Below are 18,835 nucleotides of genomic sequence, written 5' to 3' on the forward strand. Positions count from 1 at the left end.
TCATTCCTTAATGAGCTATGGCATCATCTTCTGGGGAAATTCATCTCATAGTTACACTATTTTTCTCCTTCAGAAAAAGGCAATTAGAACAATGATGGGATGTGGCAATAGAGTCTCGTGTAGAAATATATTCAAAGAATTAGATATTTTGCCGTTGGCATCACAATATATATTTTCTTTATCATTGTTTGTATTACAAAACAAAACTCTTTTTCCATCAAACATCGACTCTCATACTATTGATACTAGACAGAGACAAAATTTGTATCTACCTCAAGCTAATCTAACTATTTATCAGAAAGGAGTTCATTATGCGGGTAAAAAGATATTTAATAAATTACCCATAGAGATTAAGAATACCTCAAATAATCTTAAAAAGTTCAAGGTTGCATTAAGGCATTTTTTAATTACTCACTCGTTTTATACTGTGGATGAGTACCTAACTGGATAACTATTACAATAAAAAATACTAGTTATATTGTTTTGTATTTAGTACACTGCTTGTCTAGATGTAATTCTTTAATGTATGGATTTTATGCTTTTATACTTGAGTTTGTGACGTGTTCTATATCCACTATTGGATTTCTGGAACTTGTAAATAAATAAAATAGCGTCAGATGACAATCACTAATACATTTGTAAGGATATGAAGGGAAGCAGTCGTGCCTTAATTTAAAGTACTATTAAGGAATTTGTCGGTAGACTGAGGAAAACCACGAAGAATAGCCAGGGTAGCAGGTTTCTGGACCGACATTTAAACACTGGGACCTCTGGAATACGAAGCAGGAGTACTAACCACTTGATCTTGACATCTGGTAAAAATGAAATGGAACAACAAATTTTATGGAGGCTTCCTGCAACAATCTGATTAAACAGTTTATGTTCACGGCAAGGGTCAAGCAATAATAAAAAAAAGCATTTGGAAATCGTTACGCAGCAACAACTTAAAAACCATTCGACCATCTACAAGTACAGATTTACGTCCCACTAAAACACTTAATCCGAAGGCTCCATAGGGGCCTTCTTAATAATGTTCAAAGGCTTAATGAAGTCATATGCGGGAGTAGAGCACAGCTCCGCATATTCAAAATCTCTGCACTAAATGGAGGAGTGATCAGTTTCATGTTCTGACCATTTGGCCCCTGAGGAAAGAGCCCCTAGTACTCACTGGACAGCAGGTGTGTGGATCCCACAGCCAGTTGGGTTGTAGTGGTGGAGAAAAATCCCTGAACCCCGGCAATCCAGCAGTCACTAGACTGACCCAACTTTTGATTCTTGGACCAGGTTAAATGTTATAATATGCCTTGTAATAATCAGTGGCCACGCGGTCTGAGGCATGATCCTCCTGTGCCTGGTCGCTGCGACCGTGGGTTCGAGTCCCACTCAGTTTGGCTTAACATGTCAATCATGCAACACGTAACTATCCTAATAATTACCATCATTTCAGAAAAAACAATTTCTTGCTCATATATTTTAATTACTTTCTCCTGATTTCATAGGAAATGAAGGGAAAAACTTTAATATTTTAAAGAATTTATAACTAAAACTTGCACAGATTTTCATGCAGCAAGTAAAATAACTAATGACAGACTTCTTTATCAGCACTTCTTAATCTTCAGTTTCTATTACCGGCTAGTTAACTGGATGAGGTCATCATCGGAGCCCATTTACAAACACTGGAATGGCATATCCTTATGTATTTTCCTAACAAGTTTAATTTCTCAATGAAATATTAAAAATGTACACACATTTTAAACAATGTGTCACTATATGTATATAAGAAGGGGTATCACAGGTTCAATGCACAAAAAAAACAAAACAAGTACTTTAAAGTGCTAAACAATTTGATGTTGGGTCGTACATAAAAGCAGAAAAGCAAGGACCATTTTATACATATATTTTTGTATGAAATGGGAACTCAGCAACAATTTATTTTAACAATCATCAGCATAACAACAGACTGTACCATTTACCAAAAAGAGACCTTTTCTTTAGACTAGTAGGCCGCTTTTCTCTTGCTCCGCCTCCAGACACCAAGGAAACCAATAAAATGTAGTACAATATAGAAAACAGCAAGTACCACAAGGTCTCTGAACAAGTTCTCAGTATTAAATCCATATTCATCCAACACTTGCTGACCATTTTCAAGACATGGCAAGTTCGTGTTGTTTCGACACACTGTAAATAAACAGTAGACAATAAATTAATTGTGCATTATCTCTGATCAGTAAAAATAATAATTCAATGTAAACACAATTCTCAAGGCATTTGGTGTGGTCGCCCAACACCAACAGATGGCTCACAGCAGCTCTCACTGTTCTGTAACAGATGCTACCGAAACGCCAAAAATCATTTCCAGATATAACATTGATTATTGACACACATTTATAGTAAGCATTCTCTTTTCCAATTTTCAGTCTCTCTACCATGGCTGTAATGGCCCTGAGTGAGAACAGTCCAAGAACTCCTATACACGTCACAATTGGTACTTACTGATATAATCAACTTCCTGCCAGTGTACAACTGCCAATGCCTCATTGGAATAATAAAACTGAGACAGATATTTCATCCAAGTGATTGAAGCAGGTAAAGCCCTATAAAAATGATATCAGATTGTAGTATTAAGTCATAAAATCCAGAGACATAAATAAGTTTGGATACAATTCATGATCAATTATCTAACACAAGTAAAAACATTTCTCTGCATGATCACACTGAAGTTCAACATGTTTTCCATCACTGAACATGCATCATAAATCCAGCTGCATACAAGTTCTTGAAAGCCTTTGCAAAATAAAACATCTCACTGAAAATACTATTCTTGTTCAAACTTCTAGCGGCAGCTCGGCCCAGGCTATAAAATCATGCGACATTTCTGCCATCATCAAAAATTGACTTCAGATCTTCCAGAAATGCACAAAACATTCTACGTGTACCATGCAATGTGCTACATCTCACTATTATATTCTAGGCACAACAATACAAGTATTTCTGTACTTTATACTATATTCCTCTTATACAAAAAAAGATATTATACAATAGGAATTTTCATGGTTTTACTCCTTACCAAGTAATATTAGGATGACTGAATAGAGGAAGAGCTATATATTAAATGTACGGGGAGAAAAACAACAAATATATAATTGATAAAGACTTAGAAAACAAATATATGTATATAAGAGAATGTTCTGTCTTCAAGTTTATTTAAAAAGTTGCGACTAACACAGTACCAGATAATGATGTATCTTTACCTGACATTGTAAAATATTCCAGCCATTATAAATGAAATTAAATCAATTGGAACTGCAGCCACTGATGCCATGGCAGGAGACTCAAATACTGCTGACAGCATGCAACCTGATCAACACATAAATCAAATGATGTGGCACATTGGAGTGCAGACTCAGTTAAAGTCTGTGCTTCCATAAACTACATATGTAATATTCCAATATATAAGTTTATCTACCTATCTATCTGTCATCTGGGAACAACACTAACAAACATAATGTGAAGGTGAATGCAGGCAAAGATTAACTCTGGAAAAGCCTATATTATTCATTTCAAGAACAGAATTGAATACAATTTTTTCTTTCAGAAAGTAAACAACACATTTTTACACTAAAACATTTCACTTGAAGACAAAAATGAAAGGATCCCTATTACCACTATTAATCATAAAAAATTCAAATTTATTTACCATAAGCTGTGGCAGAGTTGGAAACAATAACTACTGGTACAGCCATTAAAAAAAACATATTTAAATCCCCTCTGGAAAAGTCAACCACTCCAAAGATAATAACAAGATATAATATAGGTTCAATAACTGCCCTTGGTATCTGAAACAGATAAATAAAACAAGGTTCATCCTGTCAAAATCACACATTACGTTAAAATAGTACACCTTTTTCAATGCTGCAGCAAGAACTAAAACTATATTAATTGTGGAGTTATTTAACATGTTTACCAAAATAAGATCTTGCAGACTTTCTTTGCTACACACACTTTTGCCAAATATTCTCCAATATTTGACATAAAGCAAAAATTACTTTATTTATACACTTCACTTCCACAACTACTGACAAAACGTAGAGCCTGAATATCCATGTCATGTCACAGGATGGTATCCAGTGACAAGACCTTGTAAACACAGTATCGAATATTCAGGTTCCATAAACGGTGAACAAATTTTTAAACCACATGACCCTGCTATATAGTGCTAGTCCTTTACAGCAAGAAAATGACATAAGGAGCAATAATGCAAAGGCACTCTTACCAGTGTTATCATCTTTGAAAAATAATATGCAGAGGCTGAATACAATTCTGATTCCCTGAGAAATATAGGTATTTCCTGAGGGAATGTATTGAAAACAGAGTAAGCACTAGTGAAGAACACTTCACTTGTTATGAGGTACAAAAGTCCACGAATATCCTGAATCCAACTTTGAGTTCCAGCTTCTGTGTTCATAAAACACAATGAAAGCATCAGTGATGTCACCTGAAACAAACTGTATGTTCTTAACACAGTATTTTCTAGTCCAACATTCTTTTCAACAAAGTATGATAATGTTCCAGTTATATTCATTTCCCTTTATGCTCTACTGGCTAAAAATAAAACTAACACTGCATATATTTCTAAACTACTACTTGTTATGCAACAATGAGAACCCTTAGATCCCACTGTTTCTAAAAAATGGGTTTCAACAATGGTACCTCTGGGCCCACTGCTGCAAAAAAATGATAGACAGACAGACAGACATGGCATTCTTCATCCACATTAAAAAAACTTAAATCCCTGGCGTAACAGCTCCAGAGAGCCAAAGCTGACTAGCTTGACTTCTGGCCTCACGTTCACATGCCTAAGCAGAGGTGAATGATCATCCAACCAGATACAGGGTGACGTGTGATCAGCACGACGAACCCCCAGCCATTGCTAGCTTTCCTGACCGGATTATGCTACTCATTGTAGCTCCCCAATTTCCTCACGATGCTGGGTTGGCACCGGTCCCATACACGGGTCAAAAGCTCATGAGAAAATTTCTTCTCCCCCCCGAAAATTCAACCAGCGCGCATTGCGTATTGCCGGTCTGAAGCATGATGCCTCAGACCGCACGGCTACGGCACGGGACTCTTCATCCACATTAGAATGTGAAAAACACCGTATGTCTGTGTCTATCACAGAAAATAAGCAACCTGTAGTTTAACTGCATATTACAAGGAAATGATGGTTTTAATTTGAATTATATTCAATTCAACCTACACAAAAAGTAATAAAAATCAGAGCACTATAGAAGATAAACGTACCAGAAATACTGCAATTTGAACAATATGGCTACATTTATTGTGACTGGAATCCACAACGGAACGCCACGTAAGCCAGTATACTTGTGTGTGCCAGTAAGGTTTACGACTAGAAAACAAAGTACATCATAAAAACCCTTTATCATTTGGATGTTTATTCACTGTCATGAAACCAATCTAAGTATTACAACAGATACATATCTCCTTCAAGATGGCTGCCTTCTGGGATGTTGCATCTTATAGTCTGGTAGATATTGATTGACATTTCAGAGGTACTTGCTGCCTCCATCATTAGGGCAGTCATCGCAACAGCCCAGAAGCCAGCCAACGTTACAGACTTCAAATATCCCATATTTCCTTACTTTCACAAGATTTTTATAGGGATTGTACTTCAGCAGAAATTCTATAGACATAAATCATAATAATACTCTACCTCTATTGGATACCTCATTAAAACACACAAACTACTGTATGCAATATAACTTACTAGAAACAACTAAAGCATTACTATGGCCCACACCACAAATTTGTACAAGGTATGAGCAAATCTCTGCACATTCTCAACCACAGAATAAAACAGGGGTGACAGTGAAAAATGTGTCCTGGTTACTGGTACACACTGGATAGACTCCAGAGGTAATGAAGGTCAAAATTCATCATCTCTGACAAGAATAAACCTGGGACATTAAGTCCACTCCAAACACTTTAGTCCCTAACAGCAACAAATCAATAAAACACAAAAATAAAAAAATACTCACATTGTTACATACTTCTGAAAATCACGTGATAGCTGTGAAAGAAAGAAAGAAATGGATTTAAATGAGAATTTAATCTTTAAATCTTGAATTGATATAAGACAACATGTATTTTGAGAAAGACATTTCAACACTGACATCTGCCTGCTAATATAAACAAAGTACACAGAAACTGTACAAAAGTAGTCTGTAAAATATCCTTTACTAACCCCTTAACTGTCAAGTACTCTCTTCAGTGATTGTGCCTGGTTCAGGTTGGTCTGTTTCAGCATTAACTTAGGGAGTCTATCTCTTAGCACTGAGTCAATATGACAAATCCATTTTGTTTCACAGCCTAAAATGTTGATCAATGTAAGCTCAATCTTTAGTTTATCTGAAATGTCAATTTACACCAGACTACATGGTGCAACATTCCAGAAGACAGTCATATTTATACTCACCACTCTGAGAACCTAAATTATCACAATTCTGTCCCATATTTAGTCCCGAAATTTCCCATCCACAAACTGCATTTGCAGAACAAGAAGTCTCTGAAAACCAACTATTACTTGTTGAAGAAAGTTGGAGAGAGGAATGAGAAAGGAACATACATTTATCACACTTTTGTTTTACGGAACAAAACACAATGAAAATGCATAATTCCATAACAAGAAAATATGACTGCTCCAAGTCTATTGTGTTATGCATCTCACCCCAGTGATACAGTTGCGAGCCACTTGGATGTGAGGCACAGAAAGCTGTAAACTCCGGTCCTGTTCTAATGTGCTGAAAGCCTCACATATTTGATTCATCCTTTGAGAACTATCCTCCTCCTCTCCCGGGATGACAGACAGTTTCTGGATGAAAAATTCTGCTGGATTGTAAGATGGTGGACACACAAATCCTTGGCTAATGGAAGAAAATATATGCAAACATTAACCTCCAATTACTAATAAGCTGAAATATCTAAAGTAAACTTTACAGAAATATTTACAAACAATATTAGGCAAATTAAAAAAAAATTAACTTCCATATTGCAAACCTTCAAACTGGATCATCTCATTCACCAGAAAAACTAGTCCTATGAAACCATTCATTTGCAGAGAATGAATGGTTTCTTGACCAGCTGTATATCAGATAGCGTTAGTAGGTCAGTCTGTCTTGATGTTTATAGGGCTGGTTCTGCAATGCATTAAAATATACAACCTAACTGAGTACTGTCTTACTTTGAAAAGAATGTGTAAGCATGCTCGAGTGTGCCCTGAAAAGCCACGCGCCCTGCAGATAACAGGATCATCTTGTGGAAACAGCTGAGGATGTCAGATGTTGGCTGATGGATAGAGCAGAGAACAGCCTTGCCCCTTGAAGCTAGGTGATTCAGTTTCTCCACTACAGTGGATGCATTATAGCTGTCGAGCCCAGTCGTGGGTTCATCGCAGAAAAGAAGTGGTGGATCTATCAACAGCTGTTGAAAATAATACTTTAGTTCTCAAAGACAGTAAGGTAATGGACCTTTACATTTCATACAAAGAAAGAAACACAATAAAAAAACTGTCACTTAATATCACTTTGTGCCTTGTTTATTGTTCAAGTTTCGTAAACTGAACACGCGATTACATTCAAATTTTAAAAAGGAATATCAGTAAGGCAACTCTAGGTAACAGCATACCTCCACAGCCAGAGACAACCGCTTACGCTCTCCTCCGGACAAAGCTGAAATGGGAGTATCTTCACATCCAGACAGGTTCAGATCAAGTAACAGATCCTGAATCCATTTACTGCGTATGTCACTACGCAGCCCTCTATCCAGGCGCATCCATGACTGAAAATTACAAAGCAAGGATACATTATTCACTCATTTTACCATTCTTTTAAATCTCAAGACAAATTCAGAATTTCCAGAATGTGCCCAACATTTCTACTTTGACATAACTGTGTATACAGATGTAACACCTTTTGGAACCATGTACCTACATTATTAGTCGCCCTCAGTGGACTAGTGGTTAGCGTGCTCACCACTGGACCCAAGGTTTGCAGGGTCAAACCCGGCTGAGGACAAATGATTTTTAAGGGTGATAAAAATCCATAGCACAACTTCCTTTGGAGGGGAAGTAAAGCCGGCGGTCCCATGTCATAGATTTATGGCATGTAAAAGAACCTTTCGAGCATGAACGAGATGTTTTGTAAGCAAAATTCAGTGGTCATTTACCCAAGTCTCCTGATTCAGTGCTAGATGACTCTGGCAGTCAAATCAGGATTGAGTAGAAATTGTGCAGAGTCAGTAGGCTGGTCACTCACTACTCACAAATGCACACTTCAAAGATCAAGAAACCTCCAAAAAGGAGGTTGTGAAAACCACAACTAGGTTGCAGAGCCAAGGAACAACAACAACCTACATTATTAACATTTTCAGAGCCAAATTATTACTTCTAAAAGATTTCAGCAAATTTTCCAATGGAAAGTACATATCTTGAACAGGGTCTACCTAAGCCTGCAATAAACTTTCCCTTGAAAGTGTTTAACACAGTCCTTAAAATTTACTATGTCAAATAGTGTTATATAATGATTAAATATGAGTAACAGAAGGTGTAAAAAATGTCCCAATATCCACAAGAGAGTTTGTTTATGATTACCTCTCTTTTAATACTCCTGTAATTTTAATTTTAAGGTGTTTACCCTATACTCAAACATTTTCTGATGTGTCAACTCAGCAGGAAACATCTCCTACATAGAAAGCATAGGAATTATGACAAACAAACAGGACTGATTTGTGCAGAAAGTGGCAACATATGGCAAAACCTTTCACTTACCATGAACTGCAAATGCTCTTTAGCTGTGAGGGTTTCAAATATGATGCCCTTTTGGGGAACAAATCCAGATATCCTCGTGAGCAGAGCGCCATCTACTGGATGGCCACAAAGCAGCACTTCCCCAGTCACAGTACCTACAAACAGAATAAAAGTTGCAAGAAGTGAGTATGCTATACAAATTTGAACCAAGTTAATTCAATGTTAGATCACTCATACTGTATTCAAGGCATAAAAAATACTCACCTTTAATTCTACCGCTCACTGCAGCCAAAAGTGAGGTTTTACCACATCCACTGAAAATTGAATCAAGAAAACTTTATACAGGTTCTCTTAAACCCTTCTCTTACCTGTTACCAATACCATTTTATTAATGAAATACAGTGGAACTTTCTTAAAACTTTGCATGCCGTGTAGCGTATTAGAATATCAAATAAGTAAACAAACAACTATTAACACTATAAATAGGCACTATTGCCATACGCATTTCAACCTCAAGAGGTCATTATCAGTGGCATCTGGGAAATCAATTCATTTAACCAAATGGTTCAAACTGGATTTAGAAATAAGTAAGGTGTTTCACAGAAGTTATTTCAAACGATACTGCACTAGTTTTACAATGTTTATACATTTTTCTGGTACCCATTTTACATTCTAATTTTTCTTCTCCATTCTTGTCTGTCTGCCCACAAATCCTCTTTGATATTTCTCTCCTTATATTTATTCCTCTGTGTATCACACCATGAAGGTGCCAATTTCATATATAAGGGAATCATATCAGTGGGTAAGAGGAGTTTGTTACAAATTTTCACTGACAAAGGAATTAAGAGCACACTCAATTTGGAGACTGCTTGTTATCTTGTGGATCAGAAACTACTTTCTTCCTGGCTGCTATACAAAAACACATTGATTGAAATACACAAAACTAAAGTTTTATCTGCCATTTCATATCAGTGTGAAACTTGGTCTTTTACAACAAAAGAAAAACATGGATTACAAGTGTTTGAAATCATAAGGCTGTGAAGCAGAAAATAATTTGGATCTGAGAGGGGCAAAGTGGCAGAGGGCTATAAATAATTGCATAACAAGGAGATTCAGAATTTGTATTCTTCAGCAAAATACCATGGTGATAACTGAATTAAGCCAGATGACATGGATGGAACATATATAATGCATGGAAGAGATGAGAAATACATACAAAACTCTGGTTTGAAAACATCATTTGGAAGACCTAGATACAAATATGATGTTAAAATTAAGATGGGTCTTAAGGAAACAGAGTGGGAGGGTGTGCTGGATTCATCTGGTTCAGGACAGGGATTAGTGGTAGCAGGCTTTTGTAAACACAGTAATACACCTTCAGATTCCAAAAAAGACAGGGAATTTTTTGATTAACTGAGTGACTATTAGCTTCTCAAGAAAAAAATATGTTCTGTGGAGTTAGTTTATTTACTAACAATTATTGTTACCTGGATCCCATAACTGCAACCAGACTTCCACTTTGAACTTTTCCACTCACTGAAAATATAAATGTCTGTTACAATGTACTATAAATATTATTTTTAGGATTGCATGCTAATATACACAGCATAAAATAACATCATTGTCCATTTACTTCCACCAATCACTAAAATGAGATCAAGGAATTCAGTAATTTCTCACTGTAAAAACAACAGCAGATGGAACAATCTATCATTAATATTTCTACTACCTATAGGTACCATACTTTCCTGCCACCCAGACACATTTATCCTATCAATAGCATTCTTTGGAGTGAGTATATTTAGCATCTCAAACATGCCCATAACATCACAATACAGTATGTTAGGTGAAGACAGGATGTCCATTGCAATATATGAGGTTCCCACAGTGGCAAATATAAAGGCAATGAATTCTTCTTGGGCTACCAACCATGCTTTCCTCAGGGTACTGTACACTGAGGATTAGGATAAAGACAGTTCTCAAAATGTTGGTGTTTTCTCCATTAAACCAGCTTACACGGCTGGTAGCCCGAAAAGAATTCATTATACTTAGTCGCTGTGAAAGCTTCAGATCATACAAGTATAAAGATGTTTGTCTTCTGGGTTGTCGCACCATGCGTAGGCTGGCAGACAAGACATTACCCTAATGATGGAGGCACCAAACATCTCTCAAACATCAGTAAACTTCTACCATACTACATGGTGCAAAACAAAATCTTCTCAGGCAATTGGTCATGCCAACTTGTTACACGAAGAGATCAATGTTTTGGGAACCATCTCTGTCCCCATCAACAAAGTTCTGATTTCCAAGATTATAATATTCAGTTTATTCATTGCAAAACCTTCAAATCATATTCATGGTACAAAAACCAGAAGACAGCCTTCTTCATAAAGTCCACTGAATAAATGTTAGGTTATTTAACAATGCTGTTTTCACTAGATAATCATGAACAATGAGTGGATAATCATCTGAAAGGAGGTAGTAAAAACCTATCTGAAGGTGACATTCAAGAATTCACCTGGAGAGACATATCAAAACTGCAACAAATCTGTGTGGATAGCCAAAAATGTGGCTGAAAATTAAAGCCAGCACACCTAATGTTATTGTTACACCAATCAGCACAACAACAATACTGTCCACCCTGTTGCAGGAATGATAATGGTAAAGAGTAAAATATTAAGAGCCGAGTTTGTTTTAACTCACCATTGTCCAGAATGGTCACCTCTTCTGCCTTCTTCCAACTGACAAACTTTCTCAACCATGTTCTAGTTGAATCATGAACAACATTCGTTCTTTTAACCTTAACAGCGACATTCTGCCAAGACAGAGTCAAATTATACTCTTGGTTTCCAAGGAGGGGTGACATCTCCTGCAAAAATTCAGTGATTAATGTGTGACCTGCTAATGAAATAGGATCATAAAAATGTCACTAATGCTGTGATAGCAGAACCTGAAGGTTCAATGCTGTTAATACCCATGCTAACTACTGGACACAATCTTGAGCCAGTTCCATCCACCTCACATCCTTATAACTCACGTCCCTAAGATCTACTTAATGTTATCACCCTATTTCTGAGTCTACTAAGTGGAAATTTTCTAACAGGTTTCCCAACAAATATTCTGTACTCATCTCACACACAAACTACCTACATGCCAAGTCCATCAAGCCTCCTAGCTTTCACTTCCCTACAATACTAGCTACCTACATACATAATGAAGTTCCTTGTTACATAACATACTAATATGTTCACTTACTTCCTCTTTCTTAGGTCTAAGTGTTTCCATGTGCACTCTAGTCTCAAACACTTGTAACCTGTGTTATTCTTTCAGAGTAAGATACTACGTTCCACAACCACACAGCAAAACTGGAAAAATTATTCTTTTGCATACCCTGACAATCAGTGATATGAAACGTAGATAAGACAAGTTTCTGGTCTGAATAATACTTACAGAGTTAATGCATGTTCTAGTTACCAGGAAATTTCAAAACAGTGTCAATGGTTTAAAACATTTTACTTCATTACTGGTATTCATTTGATCATTTTCACATATTTATGATGTAAGAATGCTCCCTGGACATTGCCATTCTCCAGCTTTAGGTAAGAAGACAAGATGTTGGGAAGCCATTATAACAAATGTAGGAATTTTTACTGGGCCAGTAACATCAAAGCAAATGGTATGTTTCATAAATGTTTATTTAACTGCAATATGTTCAAATATTTCTTTCACCAGTTCCTTCTATAATTTAAAAGCATGACTTTTTAATGATGAAACAAACAAGAAAGTTATGTCATAAGATACAGCTGAATGAGGGACACATACAACAGCTCCAAAGAAGGTACAACATTCTGCAAGTATCAGGTCACTTCTATCATATGAGAATAGGGAATTTAAATCTTGTACTATGGAGTTTCAAGTCAAACTTTAGCTCCATAGTTAACACTTTAGAAGAATGCTACTGCAATGCATGTCTAGCCGGCCTGCACATAAACTCAGACTCACAGTCAAAAAAGGTTAAACTACTCCACACAGCCATTTTATGTAATCATGCTCAGACCACGACCAACTGTTATCAGCGACTGATGATTATTGTCTTTCATACGAACTTAACACCTGTTATGTACAAAATTTTCATGCAAAATGAATTTATTCTAATACCTGTACGACACAGAACAAAGGTATTGTAGAATCTGACCTCTTTCCCATATATTACTGGTAAAAATAAAAGAAATTTTGGTGAAAATTAAGCTTTTCACATGATGGACATCAACACTCAAACCATGGAACAACTCAAAATATAAAACTTACTTTAGTTTAAATATTTAAAACATTTAAATGCATATAAATATCACATCAAATTACAACAAGTTTATGCAGATTCAGAAATCAAAATATGTTGAAATATGCTGAGAAAAGGATAATGCCACATGAAGGAAATGAGATAAAAAAATATGCACTGCCCACCAGAACAAACAAATGTTTGTTGTATGACAAAGCTGTAGAAATTCAGGTATGTACTTACAACAAATTTCATAAATGACTCAGACATTTCTATTGGACAGCTGTGTTCCATCCTCTGTAAGAATTCTGAATATGAAGTGTCTTTTGCTGATGGAGATTCAGCAATCAAAATATGAATGTTGAATAATACTGAGATAATGATAAGAATATCACATGAAGGAAATATGATAAAAAATATGGCCTGCCCACCAGAACAAACAAATGTTTGTATTGCATGACAAAGCTCTAGAAATTCAGGTCTGTACTTACAACAAATCTTGTAACGGACTCAGACATTTCTACTGGACAGCTGTGTTCCATCCTTTGTAATTCTGGACATGAGTGTCTCTTGTTGACTGCTTATCACATTGCACAATAATTCTTCAGTAATCCTACATACAGTATCTATCAAAAGCATGTTAATTCCCTTACATACAATTTCAAATTCCCACATTTTACTCCTCTCTTGTAAGGAGTATACATTCATTAGGAGTTCCTTCTCTCTTGGGATGCACAAAGTCCAAAGTACAGACCATCAATCCCTTGAACCCAACACAGATTTCAATGTGTTCCCCATGACATGTCACACTCTGTACCGATCAGAAATTTTATTATAAAACCCCTCAAAAGGTTAAAAAAAACATAAAAGTGTAAACATTTCTTGTTCCATTCAGATGTAAAAACATGGTCTCTCATATTCACAAATGGACAGATTGCTTATCAGAATATGTGAACCTAAGTCAGATGAAGAAATGGGTAAAGGCAGAAAATTACAAGACAAAAAGCTTCACAATTTCTGCTCTTTATTCAGTACTGTTACCCTACTCATCCATTTTCCAATATGATCTTTGAGATTTTGAACCCCTCAGTAATTTTCATTTCCTGATAATACAAACCTGTTGATGACATGGCTAATTAAAAGTAGATATATTACATTATAGGGATTCATATAGTGATTCAATTTAGTTAAGTCTCATTTAAAGCAAAGGTTATAATGGACCAATAATAACCTACATGGCAACTTTCAGTGTAAACTTCCAGCACCAAGTTTTGTCAAAATAAGTGTAACAGTTTTAAAGACAAAGAAATATTGATGGGCAGGCATGATCTTCCTATTATACATTTACTTCATTCAGTCAGTGCAATGAATTTAGTTACTTGGTAATTAAATTGCACATAATATTACTCTACACCAAACACATCTCTGTTCCTTCTAGTTTAGTTTAATATTCTACATAGCTCTTGCAGACAAATGTGCTTACAACTACCATGTAACATACTGAGACTCTTAAATTCCAAAAGCTGATCATACACTGGTCTTGAAGAGAAATTTTAGCACAGTTAGGAGAAAAGTTAAACACAACCATAAACAAAATGGAGCAAATTAAATTCAGAGAATGCTTGCCATCCTTCGGTTCAAAATATTTTGTCAGCAAACCTCCTTTTTCAAACATAAATTACACAAAACCACAATTTCACCTGTTTTCATATGTGTGTGAAAAGTGGTCTCTAACCCTAAAGACAAACACAGATCAAGGGTGCCAAGAATACGTAAACCTAATAGGAATGAAGTATCAGAACCCTGGGTAAATTTGCATACTGAGAAAATTAATAATTTGCACTTTTCATCAGATATTGTTAGAATGATCAAATCAGGGAGAATAAGAAGGGTGAGGCATACAGCACGTACAGACAAGACTGCACACAAAATGTTGGTCAGAAGACCATTAGGGAAGATACTACTTGGAAGACGTAAACCTATATGGAAGGATAATATTAAAATGGCTCTTCAAAACAGGAGGGGGAGAGAGTGGACTAAATTCATTTGGCTCAGGATAGAGCACAGTAATGAAACTTCCATGTCCCATAAAAGGCAGAACATATGAATGAATACCTGAGCAACTATCAGTCTTTCAAGAACTCTGCTGCATGGAGTTAGTCAGCTACTATGAACAAAACTGACAATAAAACACGGATATTGATAAAAAATACTCTTGTAACACTTCATAAAAAGAAATGCCTGAGCATGCTGTGATTCATAGTTCCCATTATATCTATGCTTCATAGTTTAGAATGTCAACATGTCATGTGCACAGTACCTGTATGCTAACAAAAAAAGATAAGAATGATAACAGAAGCATTTACATATGAGCAAACACACTGCAATATACTCAGAACAGTCCTGGCTAGGGTAATGAATTCAAAAATTACTACCAGGGACTTCAAGTAAGATCAATGGTTCAGGAAACAAGAATTATCTACATTAATTTTCAAACAACTAAGTTACTTACTTTACTTAAATGACTCCACTTTAATTCATATTTACTATTTCATTTAAGAGAAACAACAGATTAACTAGTCATGTAAAATATCATATGGAGGAGCATACAGATATAGCTACAAATATTATGCATGAAGAACATGAAGACACTGTAAAATGCTGAGGTTATGTGTTACAGACATATATCTATAATAAAAAGAAATGGGAACTCCAGGGTATGAGCAAAAGGGGTTCTGGCTTAGTTTTCCAGTCTTGGGATGAGCATAAAATTCACAACCTAATCACTTCCAACTCTATCATTCAGCTGCTTCACACAATACGTTCAGACAAATTATGGAATGGTTCCCAGTAAAACAAGTATGCACTAAATACATAAACTGTATAAACATGATTTAGGGCTAAACTAAGCTTATGCTTGTCTACAGATGTGGAGGTATTTGAAGGTAAGAAAGGATCATAAGGACTTCCCAGAATCTTTTCTTTTGCTAAACTGACATTGAGAAAACTTATATTCCAACATGTCACCCCATCCAAGCCACATGTCCAGCCCATTTTAACCTCCTTAACTTAACCTGTAAAAAAAGTAAAGTAAAGCTGTCCCACTACATGCCATGTAGGCATGGGGGGGGGGGGGGGGGCAGAGGAAATAAAGATCCTACTCATTCTTGACCTTGGCATTAGATGGGGGTGAGTGGTTAGCATCACGCCCTGGCCGTAATTTACCCCCAGGAAAGGACCACAGTACCCACTGGATAGGAAGCTGGGTGGGCCCCAGAACCAGTCTGGGCACAGAGGCTAGAGGAAAAATCCTCTGCCCCCATCAGGAATTGAACCCCTGTCATCCAGTCCGTAGCCAGTCACTGTATTGACTGTGCTATGCTGGCTCATTAACCTAACCTCTATAAATCATTAAGTTCCTCATTATGCAATATTCTCTTCATTCCCCAATCTGTCCTTCTCTAATACAAGTATTTTCCTGAGCACTCATTTTCAGACATACTTGTGTTATTTCCTCAAAGAGATTGTGTTTCATGATCACACAAAAAATAGGTACAATTGTTACAAAAATTACTTGTCTCTACGTTCTTGTGGCTACAGTTCAATGTACAACTTTAACTTTTTGAGGATGAGCTGCTTCAGGGTAAACATTCACCCTGAATCCTGAGGTCACTCCCTGTCAGAAATTGCATATGAACATGGGCCTAATTCCCAACAATTATGGATAGAAATTCAAAATGATCATAACAGACATACAATTGTACTTCCAACATCATGAGGTACACCCACGTTTCAGCAGACAGAATGAGCAGTTTCCTGACTCAAGGACTGGCTGTGGTGAATTACAGAATTGGCCAACATGGTCACTCTTCCCTTTTCTGCTAGATTTTCATGTTTGGGGCAACATGAAAAACATGGTGTATAAATGCAAAATAAACAGGTAAGAGAAACTACTTCACCTTATTTCTCACGCTGCAATATGCATAAATGACCCTCATTTTCCTCTTTAGTTTGAGATCATTCTAAATTTCAAATATCCATAGCTACATAATCCTTGAGCATTTGAAACATTTTCATGATATTTCTGACTTGGAATGTCAGAAATCTGATCCTGAAGTTTTGATAAGTCATTGGACACTCTGTATAAGGGTATATGTGTCTAAATGGAATATCCTACCACGCGATTCGCTACACAGCAATTAAATCGAGGTCAGAAGATTTTATAACCTTCCCTATTCGTTTTGTCAAATCTAAGTTCTGGTTTTATGTTTTTCAGTCTCTCACGTCATTATAATCCGAAGAATATTCAATAGCTGAATAAACATCTTCCCAGTGTAATGTATAACCTTATTTATTCTTTAAAGCTGACTATTGCTTGCATCAGCATAAAACTACATATTTCATATTGGGCTACTCTGGCAACGGAGTTTATCTACTGAAAACCGATTTTTTTTATTACCTTACATAATTCAGTTTCTCTGCAAAAAACATCAGAAAAACAGAACTTATATTGCTAAACGTAATCTTCGTTTCAATCACTAATACCGAAACGACTTTATTCCCTCTCACCATTCTGAACTGAGTTCGAATTACTCAACATGTAACATACAACCTTAACCCAAGTTATGGCGATCAAGTCAACACTTTACATAGATAATACCAGCGCTACGTATCTGTACCTGACATAGATAACCTACCGAACACAGATAATACCAATACAAATCACATATACACACACACAGATTAACACCAACGTAAACTGACTGTTATAAGTTGGCAACGTAGACAGTGTATGATGTCACGCATGTATCCTGCTGCCAACAGCGATAGTAAAAGTATTACTGAGCGACCTGGCGGTAACTTAACATTAAGTAACAGTCGCTGCCAAGAGCTCAGTTAGTAAGAACGTTTACTATTATCCAACACTATTACCACCACCACCACCCCCCCTTCCTCAATCATTTGCAGTACATGAATAATTTTATAAACCTGAAGATGACCATTATTTAGCATATTGTGCTATAAAGTTTGTTAGAAATTCACAGGAACATAAAAAAATTTCCAACTAAATATGTGGAATAAGTCATATTTTATGTTCTACAAAAAATTAAGAAAAAATATGCATTTTTAAGCATATGCTGATGATTAAGTCAAGAAGAATGAGATGGGCAGGGCATGTGGCATGTGTGGATAGAGCAAGAGGTAGGCACCGGGTATTGGTTGGGAAGCCTGAGGGGAAGAGACTGCTGGGGAGACCTAGATGCAGATGGGAGGATCTCAGGCAAGATCTATGGGAGATATGACTTGAAGGAGTCTGGATTTTTTGTGGCTCAGGACAGGGACCAGTGATGATCCTTCAGGTTCTGTAAGACATCTAGTTAATTAGGCATTTTTTAAAGACCATCAAACTTTCAGAATTTATATAAGGCAGAGCTAGTGTCTCAGCACCTTGTTCACATACTCCCCAATGTATTATTGAAGTTAGAAGTTAAAACAGAGAATCTACAGCCTGACATCCATACCAAATTTAAGGAAAATCAGTCAGTGGTTTAAAATGTCATTTGGGAGAAGCCAAAATGTCGATGTTGACTTCTGGGTTGTAAAGCTATGTGGACACAGTTTAAGTCAGCCCTAAAAATGAAGGCAGTTTGCTTGTCTGAAATGTTCATACACAAATCAAAACTCATAAAATTATCAACATCTTCACCACTGTAGAATCTCAAATCTGTTATAGT

The 18,835-nt window shown here is 36.3% G+C and overlaps 1 protein-coding gene across 14 annotated transcripts; it reads right to left on the reverse strand.

Annotated features, from left to right (window-relative positions):
* Positions 1 to 1,881: 1,881 nt before the first annotated feature.
* Positions 1,882 to 17,921, reverse strand: LOC110835539 (protein scarlet). Of its 14 annotated transcripts, none has more exons than XM_022075906.2 (16): positions 17,798 to 17,816; positions 13,592 to 13,713; positions 11,525 to 11,690; positions 10,309 to 10,357; positions 9,086 to 9,135; positions 8,843 to 8,976; positions 7,702 to 7,854; positions 7,259 to 7,497; positions 6,746 to 6,941; positions 6,057 to 6,088; positions 5,302 to 5,407; positions 4,274 to 4,495; positions 3,698 to 3,836; positions 3,252 to 3,357; positions 2,494 to 2,594; positions 1,882 to 2,178 (listed from the first exon to the last, which is right to left on the reverse strand). In XM_022075906.2, exons 2-16 carry the CDS (start codon positions 13,640 to 13,642, stop codon positions 1,997 to 1,999), a joined length of 1,926 nt encoding a protein of 641 aa, XP_021931598.1. In that variant the 5' UTR covers positions 13,643 to 13,713; positions 17,798 to 17,816; the 3' UTR covers positions 1,882 to 1,996. The 14 variants fall into 14 exon arrangements, with proteins under 14 accessions (XP_021931598.1, XP_021931589.1, XP_021931572.1 ...); XM_022075897.2 differs by having other exon boundaries at positions 13,592 to 13,726; positions 17,798 to 17,813; XM_022075880.2 differs by lacking the exon at positions 17,798 to 17,816 and adding an exon at positions 17,560 to 17,757.
* Positions 17,922 to 18,835: the final 914 nt, after the last annotated feature.

This window comes from Zootermopsis nevadensis, unplaced genomic scaffold (assembly GCF_977971745.1).
Source record: "Zootermopsis nevadensis isolate Lab colony 2312 unplaced genomic scaffold, Znev_1.0 Znev_ptg000017l, whole genome shotgun sequence".
Lineage (NCBI taxonomy): Eukaryota > Metazoa > Arthropoda > Insecta > Blattodea > Termopsidae > Zootermopsis > Zootermopsis nevadensis.

Excerpts from the sequence above, each read along its gene's own strand:
- LOC110835539 (XM_022075906.2), bottom strand. The coding sequence starts at position 13,642 with ATGGAACACAGCTGTCCAGTAGAAATGTCTGAGTCCGTTACAAGATTT. Across the intron at positions 4,496-5,301 it reads TTCAAATTGCAGTATTTCTG|GTGACATCACTGATGCTTTC; the intron begins GTACGTTTATCT and ends AGTTTGTTTCAG. Across the intron at positions 2,595-3,251 it reads GGAATATTTTACAATGTCAG|GGCTTTACCTGCTTCAATCA; the intron begins GTAAAGATACAT and ends TCATTTTTATAG.